Genomic DNA, 20267 nt, shown 5'->3' on the forward strand with positions numbered 1-20267 from the left:
ACACTACCTTAATTAATAGAGGACTCTCCATTTGGCACCATTTACTGCAACATTGACTGAAAAGCAACTGTTTTCTTTAACTGGTGTCATATGATCCAGTAAACAAAATTATAAATTTTGCCAAACACAATTCTTTGGTAGGAAGTTTGCAGCTCGGGTTGGCACTGTTTTCAATACGATCAACCCTCCAAAAGACGACCGACAGGCAGACAGAGACAACACAAACAAACCTACTCTTTCATGAAGGTTTCATTTCCCCGGGCTCTGCTCTGCCTTACTGAGAGGGGGTGGGTGGTCTGCCCATTCACAGCCACCAGTATAAGCATGCTCCAGACCTCCTACTTCACCTTTCTCTACCTTAAAGCTGAAGCCCTTGTATTAGTTTCCTCACTGTACAGGTGGAAATTGGAGAAGCCTATCTGTTCTTCCCAGTGTAATCTTTCCTGAAGATTCGCCCAGTGGTAAGCTGTTTCAGAGATGGATGTTTTATGCAGGTGGTGGGGTTACCACCTGTCTGTTTGCAGGAGCAGAGCAGTTGCTCTGTGATTTTTGGCTATTCGAAAACTACCCAGGAAACGCTCTTTTTCTCATTTGCTGTGTGAATGTTCTCCTTTTCCACATGTGCACGCACACAGTAAATGAAAACAAAATACACGTTACCCCACCCTCCCCTCCCAAACCAGTTTTGCTCTAGGCAAACAGTAGCAGCCCTACTTTTATATACTCAGACCAGGGACTACACCTGCAGAGATACTGGTTTCTAGCTCACTAAGGGCTGGGATTGACCTGAAACATTAACTCTGTTTCTCTCTCCACAGATGCTGCCTGACCTGCGGAGTGTTTCCAGCATTTTCTGTTTTTATTTTATTGAAAATACACACGCATGCCCTGCAGACACAAACCAATCTACAGGAATTTTGAAATAAATTCCATTTGAAACGTTATAAAAAAAAACAAATTCCACATGAAGCCAAAAACAAAAATTATTCATGTCACAAGGGAGGCATTCAAGCCCTGGGGGTGATGCAGAAAAGAGCCACAAGACTGATTCCTAGCATCAGAGGAACTTGGGCTATTCTACCTTGAAAGGGGGGGGGAACTGAGAGGTCACTTTATACGAAGTCAGCCGTGACTCAGTGACAGCACTCTCGCCTCTGAGTCAGAAGGTTGTGGGTTTAAGTCCCACTCCAAAGACTTGAGCACAAAAATCTAGGCTGACACTCCAGTGCAGTAGAAAGGGAGTGCTGCATTGTCAGAGGTGCCGTCTTTCGGATGAGACGTTAAACCGAGGCCCCGTGTGCCCTCATAGGCAAACGTAAAAGGTCCCATGGCACTATTCAAAGAGCAGGGGAGTTCTTCTCGGTGTCCTGGCCAATAATTATCCCTCAACCAACATAACTAAAAAAAGATTATCTGATCATTTATCACATCACTGATTGTGAGACCTTGCAGTGTGCAAATTGGTTGCCGCATTTCCTACAATTACAATAGTGACTACCCTTCAGAAGTACTACTTTGGCTGGAAAGCACTTTGGGACATCCTGAGGTTGTGAAAGGTGCTATATAAATGCAAGTCTTTCCTTTCTTTGTGTATTGCACTCAGTGTCTGTAAGCTTCACACGTACTTCCCACTTACATCAGTGTATCCGCTGACTCAGTGCGAATGATGCTACAGGAGATCGGATTTATATTCACAGGTATATAGTACAGAAAAGATTAATCTGAGATGCTACTTCAAATTAAACTCTGGCAGTAGTACAAGACAGAACAGATTCATATTTAGAAATAATGGCTGGAAGCACTTCACAGAGTGTTCCATGTGTGGAATGGAATCTTGGAGGCAAAAATTATTGAAATCATTTAAAACAGAACCATTTGGTCGCTGCGATGGGGAAGTGCAGATTTTGTTCAGGATGGATGACCTAGAATGAGCTGAACAGCCTCCCTCATCCGCATTTATCTTGAAGTTGTAATTTTGATCTTCACCCAACTTGGTTTGCCTAACTGAGCACAGACATGTTCATCACCACGTAGTGGCTTGTTTAATGTTCTGTGTTTTTGTGGAGTAATTATGTATCAGGCAGCTCAAACTAAGAACTTGCTAAAACTAAAATGTTTCGTCAAGTTTAAATTGAAGGTTCTCTCTTCCTATGTTGTTTGTGTACACCAAGAAAGGGTATATTAGTTTTCAGTAAACAGGAATTATATCACCAGGTGCAGCCCAACTAAAAGCTATAACTGCAGTTGTCATAACAAGGTTTAAACACTGAATCCCGTCAAGATTAATTTCTAGGTATAGTATTAAATATGGTCAATTCAAAGTTGTTAGTCTTATTAATTTAAAGGGGCATCGTCACTTCTAAAAAGTTGCAATGGAAAGCTTTGGATATCGTCTGTAAAAAAAAGTGACATTGTGTGCTTTGTATCACTCATGACAAGTAACTAACTCTTCACTCTATAAAGTCCAATTCCATCTAACACTGTTCCCATATCTGGGGAGATCCTGGATTCCTGGACAGGATTTAGGAAAAAGTTTGTTAATAGGGGAGCTCTCTCTCGCCTCCACTTGATGGATGTCAACATGATCAGTGCTCCCCTGGACTTTGTTCGTTCCTACCAAGCTGCAAATACATCATCCTCCTACATCTTTTTCTCTGCCTCCTCATTGTGTTGAAATCAAGACTCATGTCTGCAAGATCAGTGTTAGAACTTGGGACATTTAACATGTTTCTGATAGTTCCTAAGACCTTTTTGCTCCCTCTTATAGTTGACAAGGTAGGGTGGGCCACTCAGTAATTACAGCACAGCAAGCAGCCATTTGGCCCTTTGACGCTGTGCCAGTACTAGCTCTTCAACTGTAGTCATCTACTCTAATCCCATTTCCTGGCCTTTTTGTCATATCCTTTTACATTCTCCCATTTTCAACTGCTTATTCAATTCCGTCTTGAATGATGTTTTAGCATCTGTCTCAAAATCCACTTGTGGTGAAGCATTCCATGTTCTAATAACCCTCTGTGTGAAATGGTTTTTTCTAACTTAATTCTTCTTCTGATAATCCTGTGTCTATGCCACTTGTTTCTGATTCACCAAACAATGGTGAAAAAAAATTCTTTATTTTTTCACTTTCACAAGCCACTTAATTCCTGACTGCCCCTTACTGCTGCTCTTTGAGACCAATGAAGAGGTATGTGGGCATAACCTGGTGGAAATTGCCCTGCCAAGGCTGGAATCTTCACAGACTGTAAGGGTAGAACATTCATCCAAACTGGAGTGCCACTGTGCTGCCTTATCCTTTAATGAAGTAAATCATTCTCAGGTGGACGACAAGACAGGTTCAGATAAAGAATGCCATTTAGCTCACTGGATTCCAGTATACCCAACCCTTGCTATCTTTCCATTCTACATTTAACATTCAGCTGGATGGGATCTTGATTTAACACCTCAGCTGAAGGACAGCTCTTAGATTATGCACTGAACTGCTGGTGTGGGATTTAACTGCACAACCTTCTGACCCAGAGGCAAGAGCACTAGTTAGCAACTGAGCAATGCTGGCACCTCTCTCTAATTTCTATATTGATTGGTGTTGATGAACTCTTTCTGCACATACAACCATGATCCTACTCTGGACACAACATTTCCACATCCTTTTTGCAGTCCAATGTTCATCATTGGGAATGTGTACACAAGGATATCTTATATAGAGAATATATTCATTAAACATGCTAACAATTAAAATATCAGTTCCATCCTCCACCTTCCCAGTTTATACACTCCAGAAACCCAATTCTTTTCATGGTCTAAATTTTTTTTTTTTTTAAAACTGTGCTGCTCTTGTATCTGGTTTTTGAATATTAGTTTCACGCTTGCTCATCTGACCTTAACTTCCTACAACTATTCCACCCAAAGGAGTTCCTCAGAGGTAGAGAGAGGAAGGAACAAAAAGTCATAGGCCTCAGTACATAGGGCGAAGTCGATGCATCAAACAGGAAGACATCTCAATTACTGTCTGCAGAAAAACAGAGTTTGTGTTGGCAGCCCAAAGTTCTAATATTCAATTAATAATATTCAAAAGGACAAAATCTTATTGTTTGAACCATTGGATCTGGTGCACAACCGAAGAAATATTGCTACTTCTGTCTTACAATGGGTAGAATGACATAACTTGAGGTCTTCCACTCTTTAGCAGTACAATACAACTTATGAGTTTGGGCTGATCATTTTAACATACTTTGCAAAATAAAGTTCTATACCTCAGCTGCAGACCAAAGAAGAAATTATACCTAGAATACACTGCAGAAAGGAGAAGCAACACAGCCCTCAGCCGGTAAAAATAATGTCCTAGTCAGATCCCACCAACTGAGTCACTGGAGGAGGATGAGGTTTGTAAGTGCACGAATGAGGTGCATCATTTGATAAATTTCACTTTAATCAGTTCACCACTGAAGTTGTTACATACAATACTTTCTTCATAACAAACCTTCCCTTTATAAGAGCCACGAAACACAAAGGAAATGATACAGCAAGAGATTCAATGCAGAACACAAATCTTGATGTCTTTAGAGACAAGTTAGTTCTTCAATCTCAACAGAATAATGGTTCTCCTCGTGACTTTGTACATAAGTGAACCATGTGATGCAGCAGAGCCATAAAATCCAGGAAGATTGAGAGTCTGTGTTTAGTTAGCTCATCATAGTCAGAGCTGTACAGGTGGTATGATAATTGGTCTCCCAGACCTGGTGGTGGTTTGGGCAGAGGGTAATCAACGAGGGTCCCTGCTCGTGATTGCTAGCAAATGACCCCCTGTTGGAAAGCACAAGTGTATGGATGATGGGTAACAGCAACATCAGGCTCCGCTATAAGGAACCCCACCACCCCCACCGACCCGCCCCAAAATGGTTGAATAGCCTGCCAACACTAACTGCCTAGGCTATCATGGAAAGATGGATACTTGGGAAAGGTACTTCTACCACCCAAGGAACTGTACACCAACATGAGTAACTGCCTTCAGCAAAGGGAGAAGACAGAGCTCAGGAAGGGGCTGGGGAAGGAGGGAGGGGGAAGTACCCAACATATACTGGAACACTCCAAATCACATTCAGTGCTTCATGCCTACAATAAGGCAACTTTACTCATTGCTGCTTTTGTGTGTTGCAATAGATGATTTTGTGCTCAAGACCCTGGAGTGGGACTTGAACCCACGACCTTCTGACTCAGAGGCTATGAAATTTCTAGTTGCTGGGAACATAATTATTTTGATGAAGTAGTTTGGTCCAATTTTAACTTTCACAAAGCCTTGAGAGTTGATCATGTGAGCCTGCATTTATTGGGCCGAGTTCTGTGGGAAAGTGTAACTGGCATTCCGCCTGAAGTGCAGTAAACCTGGCTCTTCTGCAGGATAGGGTGGGGATGGAGAGGAGGATGCAATAATTGGAGGTCTGGGACATATGCCAGAACTTGGCTGCAAACAATGACAAAGCTAGAAAAATATAGAACTGGGTTTTCATCATAAGCAATTAATAACTTTGCTTTCCCTCTATTTTTTGGCCCTTTTGTGTTTTTCTTTAAATGAAGAAACGTGGGTGAAGAGCCAAAGCTCACAGTGTAGGACATCACTAAGACTGAAGAGGAGGGAAGATGAGGTAAACTGAAATGGTGGTTAGGTGATGCCAAACTTGTGCATTGTAAGCCTGTAAATTGTAGAAGAAAGAGAAGACTGAGGTAAAAAGCTTCAGAGTTTTGATACCCTGGGAAAGAAGTAAATTAAGGTAGGAAACATTGCACTGAGCCTTGATTTGAACACAGTGAGGATGAGGGAAGAAGTGTGTAGGATAGTGTTTTGGATCTGGGCAGTTAATTTAGTCAGCCGTGGCTCAGTGGGTAGCACTCTAGCCTCTGCATCAGAAGGTCGTGGGTTCCAGTCCCACTCCAGGGTCTTGAACACAAAATCTAGGTTGACACTCCAGGTGTCGGAGGTGCTGGCTTTTGGATGAGACATTAAACCAAGGGCCCTGTCTAACCTCTCAGATGAATATAAAAGATTCCATGGCACTATTTCAAAGAAGAGCAGGTGTGTTCTGCCCGATGTCTAGGCCAATATTTATTCCTCAACCAACATCACTAAAACAGATGATCTGGTCATTATCTCATTGCTGTTTGTGGGAGCTTGCTGAGTGCAAATTGGCTGCCGCGTTTCCTACATTACAACAGTAACTACACTTCAAAAGTACTTCGTTGGCTGTAAAGCACTTTGGGACATGCTGAGGTCGTGAAAGGTACTGTATAAATGCAAGTCTTTCTTCTTTTAAATATAAATTTCTGAACTGCATTCGGCAAATGTACACTGTTCACAAAGTAATGTTTGTACATTCAGTTTCTTTGTAGCTTTTAACAGGCACACTTTTTCCTATCCTATTACAGTAGCAAAAATGATAGCGTATAATTTTAATGCTTAATATTTAAAAATAGAATTTAGGAGTATCTATTATTTTCATAACTTTCTGAATCAAACCATAACACTATAAATCAAGGCTGAATTTATGGCTCAATTTTGTTTTGTTAAAGCTACCGCAATCTGAACAGAATACACAAAAAGACACATCCAATGAGTGATGTTAGTCCCATGCCTGGCTTTTTCTCTCTTTCATCTCTATTTAAATTGATACTAAAATGGTCATTGGTCCTCTGAACTTTCCCTCCGACTCCTTCTAAGCTACAAATACACCATTCTACAAACTCGTTCTCCTCCGTGCATCTTCACTGTGTTGCAATCGAAACTTGTCGCACTGTCTCCTATTTTAAACTTATTCTCTCCCAGGACCTCAGAACTGTGGCACTTCTTACCTGCCTCAGACTTCCCTGGCTGTTGGCATAGAGTGATGCCACTAAACAAATATTCATAGGAGTTTATGTACATTTCCAGCATGCTTTACACACCAAAATGGTGACTGTGTGCCAGGGGGGACATGGCTTCACAGAAAAATGCTGGAAGTTGAAAGATCTATTTCCTCCTGCACAGGCCTGGAATAAAGGCAAGGCGACTAGGGCTATTGGTGCTTCTGTGGCACCAGGATCAGAGCTGAATATAGGCCAACTGTCCACTTTCTGGGGGCCCCTCCACCATCAATGCCATTCTCATCCAAGTCCTGCTGCTACTTTGTGAGTCGAGCCACTGTGCACTACATGCGGGAATTCTCACTGAAACAAAAAATTCCCACTTACAATGCGCAGCTCAAGTCACCAAGTACCATCAGGAGTAACATTTTGTGGAAGTATGGGGGGGGGTGGTAGAGGGAATGAAGGGGAGAAATAAGGGGGGCAGAAACTGAGGAGCAATGGTTGAGTGGCTTGGGGGGGGGGGGGGGGGAAAGGAAGAGGCGAACAGCTGGGAGTGGTGGTCTGGGGTGAATGAAAGAGAGGTGAAGCAAGGGAGAGTGCCAGCATTAATAGAAAGAGAGGGAGAGGACTGAGCACAGCCATGAGCTGACAGGGTCAAGAACGGAGACGGTCAGCATTAACTAAAGGAGCAGGGAAGAAAAGAGGGCCAGCATGATCAGAGTGTGGAAGGAGAATAGCAGCTTGAACTTCACGGGTTGAAGGAAGAGAGTGGGTCTCTGAACAGAGTGGGGAGGTCGAGGGGTACAATGTCTCTGAACTAGGTCTGGAGGGGGTTCAGTGCCTTTGTGAACTGGGGTGCAGTGATTGGACATGGGAGAGTGACTTTGAAGGGAAGAGATAGTCTGTTAAAAACCCAAAAGTTACTTTTATTTTTCCTCATCCATTATGAAGTATAAAAGTAATTAAAATTAACTAGAATACAATTATTAATGTAGAAATTCAGAATTTCCTGGAGAATCCCCCCAAAATGCATCAGTTGCTGGTGTGGTTTACTGTACACTTGGAATGAAGTGCACATTTCCAAATTTGCTATCTACACCCCTGTCTAGAATGATCCCTTAGCCAATGACAAGGTCTGAATTCTTCATTTGCGAGTATGCATTTTTTTTTGAAAGCAACATTAAAACTTTTCTCCCAGTAACAGATTATCCGCTGCACCTGGGAGAATGAAGCTTCAAAATATAAAGAAAACGTATTAATTCCCAAATGGCAAATAGAACGCTGTTTTCAATAAAACTCAGCAAACACTCATTTTTGGAAGAAAAAATGCAATGGACATGTTCATTGCAGATTACAAATACCGGCAGAAAACATTAAAAGACATTTTCTGTGGGATGCATGACCCAGAATCCCCATAGAAAATAAATGTTGTGCCTTCAACATTAGTATTTCCCATTTGGGTTTTCATGCACTTACTTGTGCTTTATCCCTCCAATACAAGTGAAGGAATGCTGGATATATCTACAGCTTAATTTATTAACCCATGTAATTACTTGCTTTCACATCTCACAGGCATATATAATCAGGACGTTTCAGCTTTTTGGGGGGGTGTTTGAAGCTGACCAGTTTTTACTAGTTTTCGACACGGGCGTGTGTGGATGAATAAGGGTATCCACTGTGGATATCTTTGTGTAACTCCACTGTTTCTCTGCCTTCAGGGTAACGCGGTGCCATTTAAAAATTAAATCACAACGGAGGTTGCTCCAGCCAACACCTTCGCTGTCAATAATTACACACTGGAAAGTTTCCACACTATGGCCAATGGCAGGCAACACAACAAGGCATGGAACAAAAACATTGGAAATTCACAGCAGGTCAATCAGCAGCAGAAAGTCAGGTTAACATTACGAGATGGTCCCAATCATCAACGTCACCCCTTCCTCTTCTCATTTGCGACTGCATACTTCCCTAAATCAGTTTGCACTGCTGTATCTTTTCATCACCTGCTACTGGCCACTACTTATCCCACAAGGATCTCAGGTGATCGAAGGATCATGCCCAATGTGCCAACCTGTCTTTCATCTTTCACATGCTGACTGACCTGCTGTACATTTGCAGCATTTTCTGTTCTTAATTGAAGATTTCCATCACTTCTTGTTTTTCTTTCAATCTTATCAAAATAAAGGCAAATGGTTTGTGTGTCTCCTGTGACGTGCAGGACACCACGGTAATTTGGCATCATCACTTGGTTGATGCCGATTACCAGATGTCAGCCTTGGGTGCAGCTCATCAGAAGGGGGAACCAATTAGCGGCAGCTCGGGAAGCTACTCAGCAGCAGAAGCATCGCAGATCCAGGCAATAAACCGCATGGAGAAATCGTGTTTCTCAAAACCATAAACTGTTGGAGGCCTAGATTATTGTTCTAGGATAAAGCCTTGCACTGCCATCATTTGCAGTCTTCAATCAAAGCACAAAAGATCACAGAGCCTGCATCTACATCATACTCACTCTGAAGTTTGAAAAAAAATGATATAACATTCAATAAATGAATGAGATGTAGTCAGAATTTTTAAAGTTTTGATTTATGAGGAACAATGAAACCTTGGGGAAGGTGGGAAGAATTCACTTGGGGCTCTAACGAGGAGACCATTCAGGTGGATGTTAAAAGCGATAATGGGAGGACAGTGGGGCTGGTATTCTGAAAGTATGAAATCAAATGGGCTGAAGGGATGATTTCTTTTGAACTAATCTCATCACCGTGTGAGGTCTTGAAGTTAGAAGAAAAAAAAAGGTATTTTGTTTAAGACTGTAGGATTTGAACGTTCAATGAATTACACGTTCATTAGTGGTTTTTAGGTGTCCCACATTGTATATCCCAACTTAGCCCAATGCCGCTTTGACTTCCGGATTCCTGTTCTGGTTATTCATTCATACCACCTGGAGTCTGGTTTATAGAGTTTGTAGAAAAAATTCCCACAAATTGTTTATATAAATTCCTTCTCTCCTTCCTCTGACCCAGTTCTCAGTTCTGTGTAAATGAACTAATCTTTCCTGCTTCTTTCCTCATGCTACAGTTTTAGCGATAGCAAAGTGCTAAATGCAACTTACTTGCCCAATTTGCTAATGTGATATTGACAGTCCTGCTCATGATTACACTACTTTTTTGGAAGAATTTTGTGTGCAAGGTGAGGGATGTTAGTACTTTGTATTACATTTTCACTTTACATATTTTTAAAAGGTGCTTGTATGGAATGATAAGATTAGATGAAGTAGGGAGCGAGGAGGCTCATGTGGAGTATAAACACCGGCATGGACCTGTTGGGCTGAATGGCCTGTTTCTGTGTTGTACATTCTATCTTATTGCAGGGAATGGAACACTTTTCATCTCAGGCACCCAGTGTTACCATTGAGCATTCCCACTCAGCTGTAACATGGGTTAGCTGCAGAGTAAGGCCTCTATACTGCACCAACAATGGGACTTTGCTCCAACCTCAGAAGAGCACCCCTACTGAATCAGTGTGACATTTTTTCATTTCTCACACCGGCCATCTTTGTGACCTCTCAGTGAGATTGTCCATTAGTACCAAATTAGGGGTAGTTTTGTATAGTGGGTCCACTCCCACTACAGCTGAGGGAGGAGATGTTCATCCCAGCAGTCTGGGTCGGATTTAAACACAGATCTGAGACCGGGGAGGATGCTGAAACAATTTACAGTATGTTCAAAGCAATAGTGACTGATAGTATAATTCATAAGTAGACACACATCATGGTCACAAGTGTCTCATTCCTTCCAATTGTCTATTTGGCTCACTTGGTAGCATTCTTATCCCTGTGCCAGAAAGTTGTTGGTTCTAAGCGCACCAGGGCACAATGCAGTACAGAGTGCTGCATGGTCAGAAATGTAGCCCTTCAGATGAGATGTTAAACTAAGGCCCCATTTGTCTACTCGAGCAGATGTTCAACACACCATGGCACCACCTGAAACACAAGGAGCACTCCTGTGGTAGCCTGTGCAACATTCTTCTTGCCACCGATTCAGTCATTCAGATTGACTGATGTTAGCCTTCGCTGCAGTTGTGAAATCTTGCTGCATGCAAAATGCTTGCCGCAGTAGCCTGCTTAGCAGTAGCCAGCATAACTTCAAAGTAATTCATTGCATGTGAGAGATTCAACAACATGATTTATAAATGCAAGTCTTTTTTTTAAATTTCCTGTACTGAATACCATAATAGTCCATTTCCTCCGGAGGCCATCGCTTCAACTTCAACTTGGAAGATGCAAGAAAGGCTGGAAGCAGCAGAAAATTTATCAACAGATAAGACAGTAAGATCTGTCAAGAAGTGGATATATAGGGGGAAAAGCTGAAGCACAAATTCCAGGGGATAACGTCGGATATGAAAGCGCAGGGGTCAAGTAGGGCAAAAAAAAAAATCGGCTCAGATGAAGGAAGCTCATTTCATCTCTTTTCCAAAATACCAACCCTGCTGACTTCCCATTACAGCTTTAATGTCCACCTGGTAGACAGGACCTTGGCTTAATGCCTCATCCAAAGTGCAACTCAGGTGGTACAGTATTTCCTAAGTCTTGCAATGGAATTTTAGCCTGCATGCTGCAATCCTTCAGCATTGTACTGGAGTGTCAGCCCAGATTATGTGCAGAAGTCATTGGGTGAGGCTACTCACAGGAAGGATATTGGTCTCTACAAAGTTGTATCGTAGCATGGGCCAGCACCTTTAGGACAGGGACGGAGATGAGAAAAGGGAAGGAAACTGAAGAAAAATCCACAAAAAAAACTCTCTTCTCATCCTGGTTTCACCTGCAGCTAGTCATTAGAAACCGTGCCACCAATTAAAGCAGTTGAATGGCACCCGTCCTAAAAATAAATCTGGCTTTGTACACAGTTTTTCTTCAACTGATCTGTAAATATTGGCACCAACCCAGTCAAAACAGTGAGGTTCTAATCCTTTGAGAATGGAATTTCTTTTTGCAACTTGGACCACACAAACCTTAAAATAACCTTAGGGAAATAAATCTGTGACAGCCGGTGTGATTTTATACAGATAGAATGAGAGTATTTATTTATATAATGTGTTGTCTGGGAACCGTGGAGATATTTTTCCACATCTATGGGCTTGCAAGCCTGACAATCTCATCTGATAAAACAGAATCAGTTTTAACAGAAGGGAGATGTATAGAACTTTTGATTGTTGGGAGCAAATTGGTTTGTATTTCACTTCGGGAAGGGGGATGGTCTGATGACACAAGACCACAAACCTGGGCTGACTCACTGACCTCATCCGAATCGGGACATGACCTGCCTGCGACCATAACGGTGACGGTGAGAAATTTTTGTACATGTCCCTTCCACTTGTAGAAAAAAAAACAACAGTTAGAGAATATAGGTTGTGTCCTAAATATGGGCTGTATCTGGAGAGAGAGCATTTTGAGCTTTATGACACTAGGCTGAAGAATTGGCTGTTACGTGTATCACTGTTGGGAGCAATTTGAGCTGATGAATTAAGAGCGTTTCACAACATTAAAGTGTATTGACCTATTATTCACCTCCCCCACCCCCTCATTCCATATTTGTATCTACACAAGTCTAGCAACACACAGGATCTCAGTTTGAAATGATTCCAATAGTTAAAAGTAGCCCATCATCACCACTTCGGAATAGCAGTCATATGAGGGTACAGGAAGCAACCTTTGCAGCTTTAAGAGGAATTAAGAGGCCAGTATGTCAAATTGAATAAATATCCAACTCATGAATTCGGCTATAATTCATCCATGACTGAGTTATCTGATCAGCTTCACTTGTGAATCTGTGATAAGTATCTCACTGTTAGCCAGGCCTTATTCTAACCATTCCCAGTACAAGTGCTGCACAGTCTGAATGACTGGAAAGTTACCAGATGTGCTTTCTGTCTCCACACTACAGAAGGATCTATTGTTAATTGAGTGAATTCTGATTCTTCAATTGTCATCCTACTCCCAATCCTTCCTTTCTAACATACAATATTATCTAACAGGACTTATTTTAATCAGCTAAACATTTAAACTGTATTTGTGAGTTGGGATAACTTGATTATAAACTATTTGCTGAACTCACCAAGGTCCAAATTGAGCTCGTTTTGAGTTAATTCGTACAGCTGTCACATTTGGCCCAATTAAATTTTTGTGCCATCATGATGGTTGTCAAGGGTTTGAGGCTGGACCCACAAAAAAAGTGTAAAATAATTTACAAAGAGCACCTACACATTTAAATGTGATTACATATAATTATGGGTAAAAAAGTGGGGTGTGGTATATGGTCGAGTTAGTCTGATTCCCGACTCAAACTCGTAGCGTGTATGAAACCAGCACCCAAGGTGAGTTCAGAAGAGCTTCCAAAAAAGAAATCCGAAAGCAGAATGGACTTCACCATTTATCCATACTTCAACCTTTCAAAAACTTTTACAGCCAGCTTTCTTCCATAACTTGATGGTGGAAAGAAAATTGAAATCACATGACATTTTACATGCACAGTTATAATGTAGCATTAAAAAAAAATTGGACCAAGTCCAAAGTGCTGCTGAGTTAGAAAATAACTATTCTGAAATAACTATTCATGAGATCATTCCACGGTGAGACAGATGCCCCTGAGGGATAAGGTGGCAAAGGCAGTGTTTGAACTCAATCCTTTCACGACAATAATGGGTTCAAACCCAGCCCAGACTGAAAGCTAGCTCTGTTTGTAAGAATTCCACTTGAAACGAGGTTGGGCAGTTTTAAGACCAGGCGACATGGGCATATGCCCACACCCAAAAAAATGCTAAACAATTTGCTAACTTCACAGAGGTAAAGAATAGCAGGGGACATGGAAAAATGTGCCACTGGTGCAGTAAGGTGTGGTGGGAGAGGTGATCGCCCTTGAGACACGTTGCTGGTGCAGATTGGAGGAAGGTTTGCATCAAGATAGGGTGTCAGCAGTGGCGAAAGGATTTCATCTCTCAACCTTAAAAACGCCAAAAAATAAATGCTCTCCCCAGCGTACATGATTAAACTAAAAATGGCTGCCACCACAGAGACAGAATCGATTCCAAGAAATTCATGTGCTTCCCTTGATTAGTTTTGTAATATTGCAGTCATTTCCCTCCAATCTGATTTGCACCTCATTTGGACTTCCAATTTTTTTTTGGGAGGGGACAAAGGTGGGGTGGTGGGGAAGATACATTTTACAATGTTTTATCACTTAGCATGTGAGCGCGGACATTTACACCAGTTTTGGAAGTACATTTAAATTTTAAAATTAAACATTCCTCTAGTTCAAACATTCAATATCATAGCATTCCTATTTTTAGAAATGCACCAACTCAAACTTCTCATCTTGCGCTATTTTAAGGTCAGTACCAGGAGGCATTGGGATTAAACAAAGATTTTTTTCCACTGGGCTATCCTGAACTAATTAACGGTCTTGAATATTTTCATTTACTTCTATATTGACCCATTAATTGTTGCAGTGGTTCAGGTTTTTGATGAATTTTCATAATCAGAAAAGCAGATTTCAGAACTCAAGCCATGATGCCAACTCTATTCTACCTGCTATCCAATTTTATTTTTGGCAAAAGGTGCTGGTCAACTCCAGTCCGTACCTGTTCCCCACTTTCACCCAGTGGAGATTTACTTACCAGCTGATTTGGCACTCTGTTTTGGTTGCAGCAGCACGGGATCAGGACACCAGCTCTCTCGGCTAATCTGGAAAGAAATAGCAGACAGTCAGAACGGAACGCTCTCCGCGAGGGAAGAATCCACTTTAAATCAGGACACCAAGCCCGGTGAATGCTCAGCAAGCAAACGGGTTGGAGCAGCAACATTTTACCAGGCACAACCACTACAAGATAAAGTTGCATCAGTACCAACTGAACTGTTTTGACAAAAGAAAGTTTTGCAATTCTTAATTATAAACAACTGGAGAGCCAACTGCCTTTAAAAAGAAAATCCAAAGTGCATTTCAGGCCAATCAGCATCTGAAAGTGAAAGATGGGCTCGTGTTTCGGACCTGATTCTACACCAGATCTCTAATTACCACCACGTTCTATTTTTAACCCAGATTTCCAGCCATGGGCTTTCTTTCTATCTGCCCTTCAAACATCACTTCAAAATCTTGGCCGGGGTGGGGGGTGGGGGGGTAATGAATGCATTTGACATTCAGCACACACATCCTTTGAGCAGTCTGGGAAACTGGAACCTAGTTCAAATTTCCAGACTTCAGCTGCAAAACTTCTAGTCCCTCAGTTGAAGTCCACCCACAACAGTCTCCAAGCAGCTGTATTGGACAGGGCCAGCTCAGCTTCAAACACAGGAATGACTCTCGGAACCAGTGCGTTATTTTCCAACTATAGCTCTCTGGCTCCAGACAAGCATGCACAATAGTGCTCGAATTGCACAATTGAAGCGGATATGCGCACACAGACCGGTGTCCCTTACGTACTTTCTGGTCTCTCTCTTTTATCTATACCACTTGTTCAGTCCACCCCTGGATTCTCTGCTCTTATCTTGCCTACACAACAGTCACTCCATTTCAGTGTAATTCATTGTATGTGAGAAGTTAAAAGAGATGTGATAAGGCGCCAAAGAAATCTGCAAATGCACTGTCCTAAGTATTGTGTCCTCCTCCCTGAACTCTAACTGTGCTGAAATCAAGACTCATTGCTACTCTTAGCTTGTTCTTTTCCAGAAGCTCAGAACTTCTATGATTCTATAGGCAATTGGGACTAGCTTAGTGGTATAAACTGGGCGACGTGGACATGTTGGGCCGAAGGGCCTGTTTCCATGTTGTAAACTTCTATGATTGTAACTGTGGAACTCCTCACCTCCCTTTCCTCTCATCATTAACTGGACTTTTATACTCAAGCTTGGTGTCATCTGGCTGCTAACTTTTATGATTCTCTCATCTTTTCGCCCACTTGGTGGAAGCCTGCACCATTGGCCCTTCTTCAAAGGCATGATTACAGGAGGCAGGGAGTTCAACATCTTTGTGGTTCTTTATTTTTGTTTGCATTTCTTTCGCACTCAAAGTGAGAGATGCAGGTGTTAACGAATGAAATGGGAGTTGGGAACTGGGAATTGGGAAGGAACAACTGTTGGGATTTAATTCTGGCACTGAAAGTAATGGCTAGAAGCACTGAAGAACATTATATTTTCAGGTCTTATGAGCGACTCCATTTTCCTATTTCTCAGATCAACATCAACAGCTGTTCAAGGGACGTCTGTACGCCAGACGCGTTTGAACCCTGTCTCAGGGAGGAGGAAATGTGGCCTCCGCCATAAAAAAGTTGCATTTATATATCACCCTATAATGCTCTCAATGCTTTAATTCCAATTAATTGTTTTTTTTAAAAAAGTGTAGTCACTGTTATATAGGCAATATGGCAGCAAAAGTTAATAGTGTAATGGAATCTTTAATTTTCACCTGAACTATTGGAAGAGTTAAATAAGGCTTTGGTTTAATGTCTCATGTGAAAAAAGACACCTCTGAAGGTTCAGCACTCCCTCAGTGCTGCACTGGAGTATCAGCCTAGATTATATATTCAAGTCCCGGAGTGGGATTCGAACCCACAAGTTTCTAATTCGAGGCGAGTGTGCAACCAACTGAAGCAAGCTGATATTTAATGTAAGGAATGGTGGTGGGGGTGGGAGCAGAGGAAACGCTCGTGCATTTGAAATTGTAAAAATTACACTCAGTGATCAAAGACATTATGGAAAAAAATATCTAAACTAGCTTTCTAAATAAGGTCATTAATTTTGGAGCAATTGAAAAAAAATTGGGGAAGTTTCCTGTTTGTCACTCATAAAATGAGAAAGTTTTCCTCACAGTCAATAGATGTCAGTCGCAGAGCTCCTTCCTTTATGGTTGCTACAGGATACCGTTAGGCCCTCAATGAAACATGCTCCAATACGACCTTGTCACTTGACAGAACATGCATTGTTTCCACTGACTGAATCACTGAATCAAGAATCCTTCAATAAAACCTCCTTCCCTTCAACAAGCTCTCTTGTAAGAGTTTCCAAAATAATTCTCAGTCGGGGCATGACTTTTGGCCTCAGTGCCATTGTGAAGGGGGTGGGGGGGGGGGAAAGCAATCAGCTTTCTCACTTCTGCATGCTGCCCAGCAACCTTTGCTGGACGGCACAAGCTGTGACGCTCTCAGTGACTGAATAGCTTGCGACACTCAGCAGTGATCCTCACGCATAAAGAATGGAACTTTGGCAACTTACAAGGAGACTGTTGGCACCTGTGGAACTGTATCCCGCTGAGGGAAGAAATGGGGAGGAATTTGGAGAAAACGGTTTAAGTTGTAGGTTTTCCGTAAACTTTAGATTGATTAGTGCTCATGGATACACAGGTGGCAGCTCCTAATGGGCCAACATTTAAAACAAATGCAGACTCAGGTGGTAAGAAGTCACTTCAGGTTTTCTGAAAACGTTATTTAAACAATTTTAAGTGGTCAGTCTATGTACAAACTGAGGCACAAATTATGGAAGGAAACAGAGAAAACAGACCATTCCGTCCATCAAACCTGCTCCTTCCACAGAACATCGACATTTTTATTTCGGATAAATTTTTCTGCAGTCACTAATGTGAGCAAAAAGGTTGATACGAACATGAAAATGGGGAAACTCCAACTTCATTTACTCTCATACTCCATGGGCTCCTGAGCAAGCTCGCCAATTGCAGGTAAAACTTCAACCTCAAGGTAACAGAGTGAAACTAACATTGCAAGCCTACAGTGTTCTAATCCCAACAGATTGCACAAAGATGATGTCTCCACAGAGCCAGTATCTCTCAAAGCTCCTCTCGCTCTGCTCCATTGGTGTGGAGCATTCAGACAAAGTGCCCCTGCATTTCTGGAATTCTCTTGTTACATCTTTCCCCCACCTTCTAAAGTCACCTCTTCGACAACACCTTCTGTTGCCTCCCCTACCAACTCCTGCTCGATGTCGAACCCAAGGAAAAAAAATACCAACATTAACTGCATTCTCTGTGAAGCTTTAGGACATTTGAGATGCCAAGTCTCTTTCTTTCAATGCAGTTTTGAGGGAACCTGTGTCCACAACACAAAAAGAGAGTAGCTGGTGCTTTACTTTGTACTACACCAGACCTGGCAGTACATGACGTTGACAGTGGGTGCCCAAAATTGAACTATTCCCCAACACCAGCAGGTTTCATCTCGATGAGCATAATATTCACATTTTTTTGAACATAGGTATACTGTATTTCCAAGGTGATCTAATAGAAGTAATAAAGATTATGAAGGGAACTGACAAATTCCCAGGTAAATTGCTCATTATGGTGAACAATTCAAGTACTAGGAGGCACAAGGCAATAATTAGTCAGTTAGGAGTAAAAAGAAGAGTCAAGGGAAATATTTCACCCAAAAAGTAATACAGTGGTGAATAGGTTAACAGGGGGGAAACACTGAAGCCGACTGTATACATGGGATCGAGAGACAATTAGGTGCATTTCTGGAAGGTCCAGAGGGATATGGTGAGAAGGTGAGCAGGCAGAGTTGATCAAAAGGGGAAGGGGTTGTTGGACACAGTGGCCTTTTGCTGTCTCTTATAAGTCCTCATTAGGCTCTTATTCATGAAGAAAAGCATTAGCGCTGTCGGGGTTAATATGGCAAATTCTCTCAACCCCACCCCGGGCCACTGAGGTGAACTGAAATCCCCCTTTTCTCTCTCCTCTCTCTCCCCACCCGAACAGAAATATGCTAACTCAGCACAGAATGGGGTCTTCTGGTATGTATGGTTCAGTTAAATCTTGTGATTACCTAGCAAGCCACCAATATACAGGTAACTAGATGCAGATGAAATCAATCATCACTTCTCACTAATTTCTCAATAAGCAGTATTCCTAGAATCATAAAGCACAGAAGGAGGCCAGTCAGCCCTTCGTGCCTGATCCTTGAACGAGCTATCCAATTAGTCTCGCTCCCCTGCTCTTTCCCCATAGCCACTGCTAGTTTTTCTCCCTTCAAGTATTTATCTAATTCCCTTTTGAAAGTTGCTATTGAATCTGCTTCCACCACCTTTTCAGGCAGTGCATTCCAGATCATAACAACTTAGAAATTCTTCTACAGCTTTAAACTAGTGTATTTCAAACTTTTCAGTGCATTGGACCCCCAGCAACAATCACTACATTTCCTGGGACTCCTTACCCTAACCTTTGAAAGATAGTGTCAGCCACTGGAAAGAAAATAGTGCTTTCATTGCTGAAACACGGGGACAGTGCCAAAACATTAGCAACTCAACAAATATAGCAATCTGATGACCTCACAGACCCACTGGGAACCCCTCAAGTCTGGGGAAACCAGTTTGAAAAATCAATGTTCTAAACTCAAAACCAGTGTCTAAACTGTTCCTATAAAAACCAGGAATGTTTCCGATGGAACGAACAGCCAATAAATCAGTGCCGAAGAATTTTCTTTAAAAACAAATGCTGCCAGCGACAGGGTGGTCTTCATCCAGTATTTACCTGACCAGTATTTGTACAGATGTACGCTGAAGCAACCGTATCACTGACAAAAGATGTACAGAAGGCCGAAAGCACCCAACTGAACACACTTTTTCGAGAAAGGTTTTGCAGGACAGTCTACAGAAGGCTGCAGACGTCTTCAGCAATCACCAGGGGAGTTTTGCAATGATACCCATCTTTAGAAGGGTTCTTCGGTATGAGCACAAAACATTGAGTGCCCATTCTCTCCGCAGAAGCTCAATGACCCGCTGTGTACATCCAGCCTTTTCTGTTTTTGTTTCAGATTCCCAGCATTTTGCTTTCTCGTTTGCAAAGTAGAATCTGTAAGCTAGAATCAGTGAATTGAAAGCCGGGACTATTGGGGTTGAATCATTTCGCACAGAATTGTTTCAATGCTGGTGTAAAAGGTTTTTATTAATAAAATGCATTGTCCCTTTCCCTGTACCTTCAGAGCCAATACTGAAATATTTATAACAAAATACACACTGCAGCCTTTATGATTTTCTATTTAATTTGTTTTACGAGTTTCGATGTACTGATGTGCAATGTGGCACAAATTGGTAGAACAGAGGCCACTGCCATCAATTCCCCAAACACTGAGTTGGGGCAGAGTGGAAATCACTCTCATTGAACTGTTCACACCTTCCCTGGAGTCTGAGAAAGCAGCACATGCAACGTATCAGTGCTCATTTTCTTTAGTCCTTGAGGCTCCGTGTCCTGTAAGGTCAATAGATGGGCATCCTTGACCAGCCTTACTTTTTCCCCACACTTCTATGCTGCTACAGGCTTATCATGGTTACTTTACGATAGTTTTGGTCACAGGAGGTGGATCCAGAGTCTCTTACTAATTATTTATGAACAAAAATGAAACTTGAGAGAGAATGGTCACATGTTTCTTCACAACGCGAATGAGTG

At 41.9% G+C, this 20267-nt stretch overlaps 1 protein-coding gene across 3 annotated transcripts in view; it reads right to left on the minus strand.

Annotated features, from left to right (window-relative positions):
- Positions 1 to 20267, minus strand: part of akap13 (A-kinase anchoring protein 13) — a 322499-nt gene that overhangs the window by 112824 nt on the left and 189408 nt on the right. For all 3 annotated transcript variants that reach the window (XM_067971374.1, XM_067971373.1, XM_067971372.1), the window contains exon 10: positions 14503 to 14569. In XM_067971374.1, the coding sequence (XP_067827475.1) occupies positions 14503 to 14569 (67 nt within the window). The remainder of the gene's footprint in view (positions 1 to 14502; positions 14570 to 20267) is intronic.

This window comes from Heptranchias perlo, chromosome 34, assembly GCF_035084215.1.
Source record: "Heptranchias perlo isolate sHepPer1 chromosome 34, sHepPer1.hap1, whole genome shotgun sequence".
Lineage (NCBI taxonomy): Eukaryota > Metazoa > Chordata > Chondrichthyes > Hexanchiformes > Hexanchidae > Heptranchias > Heptranchias perlo.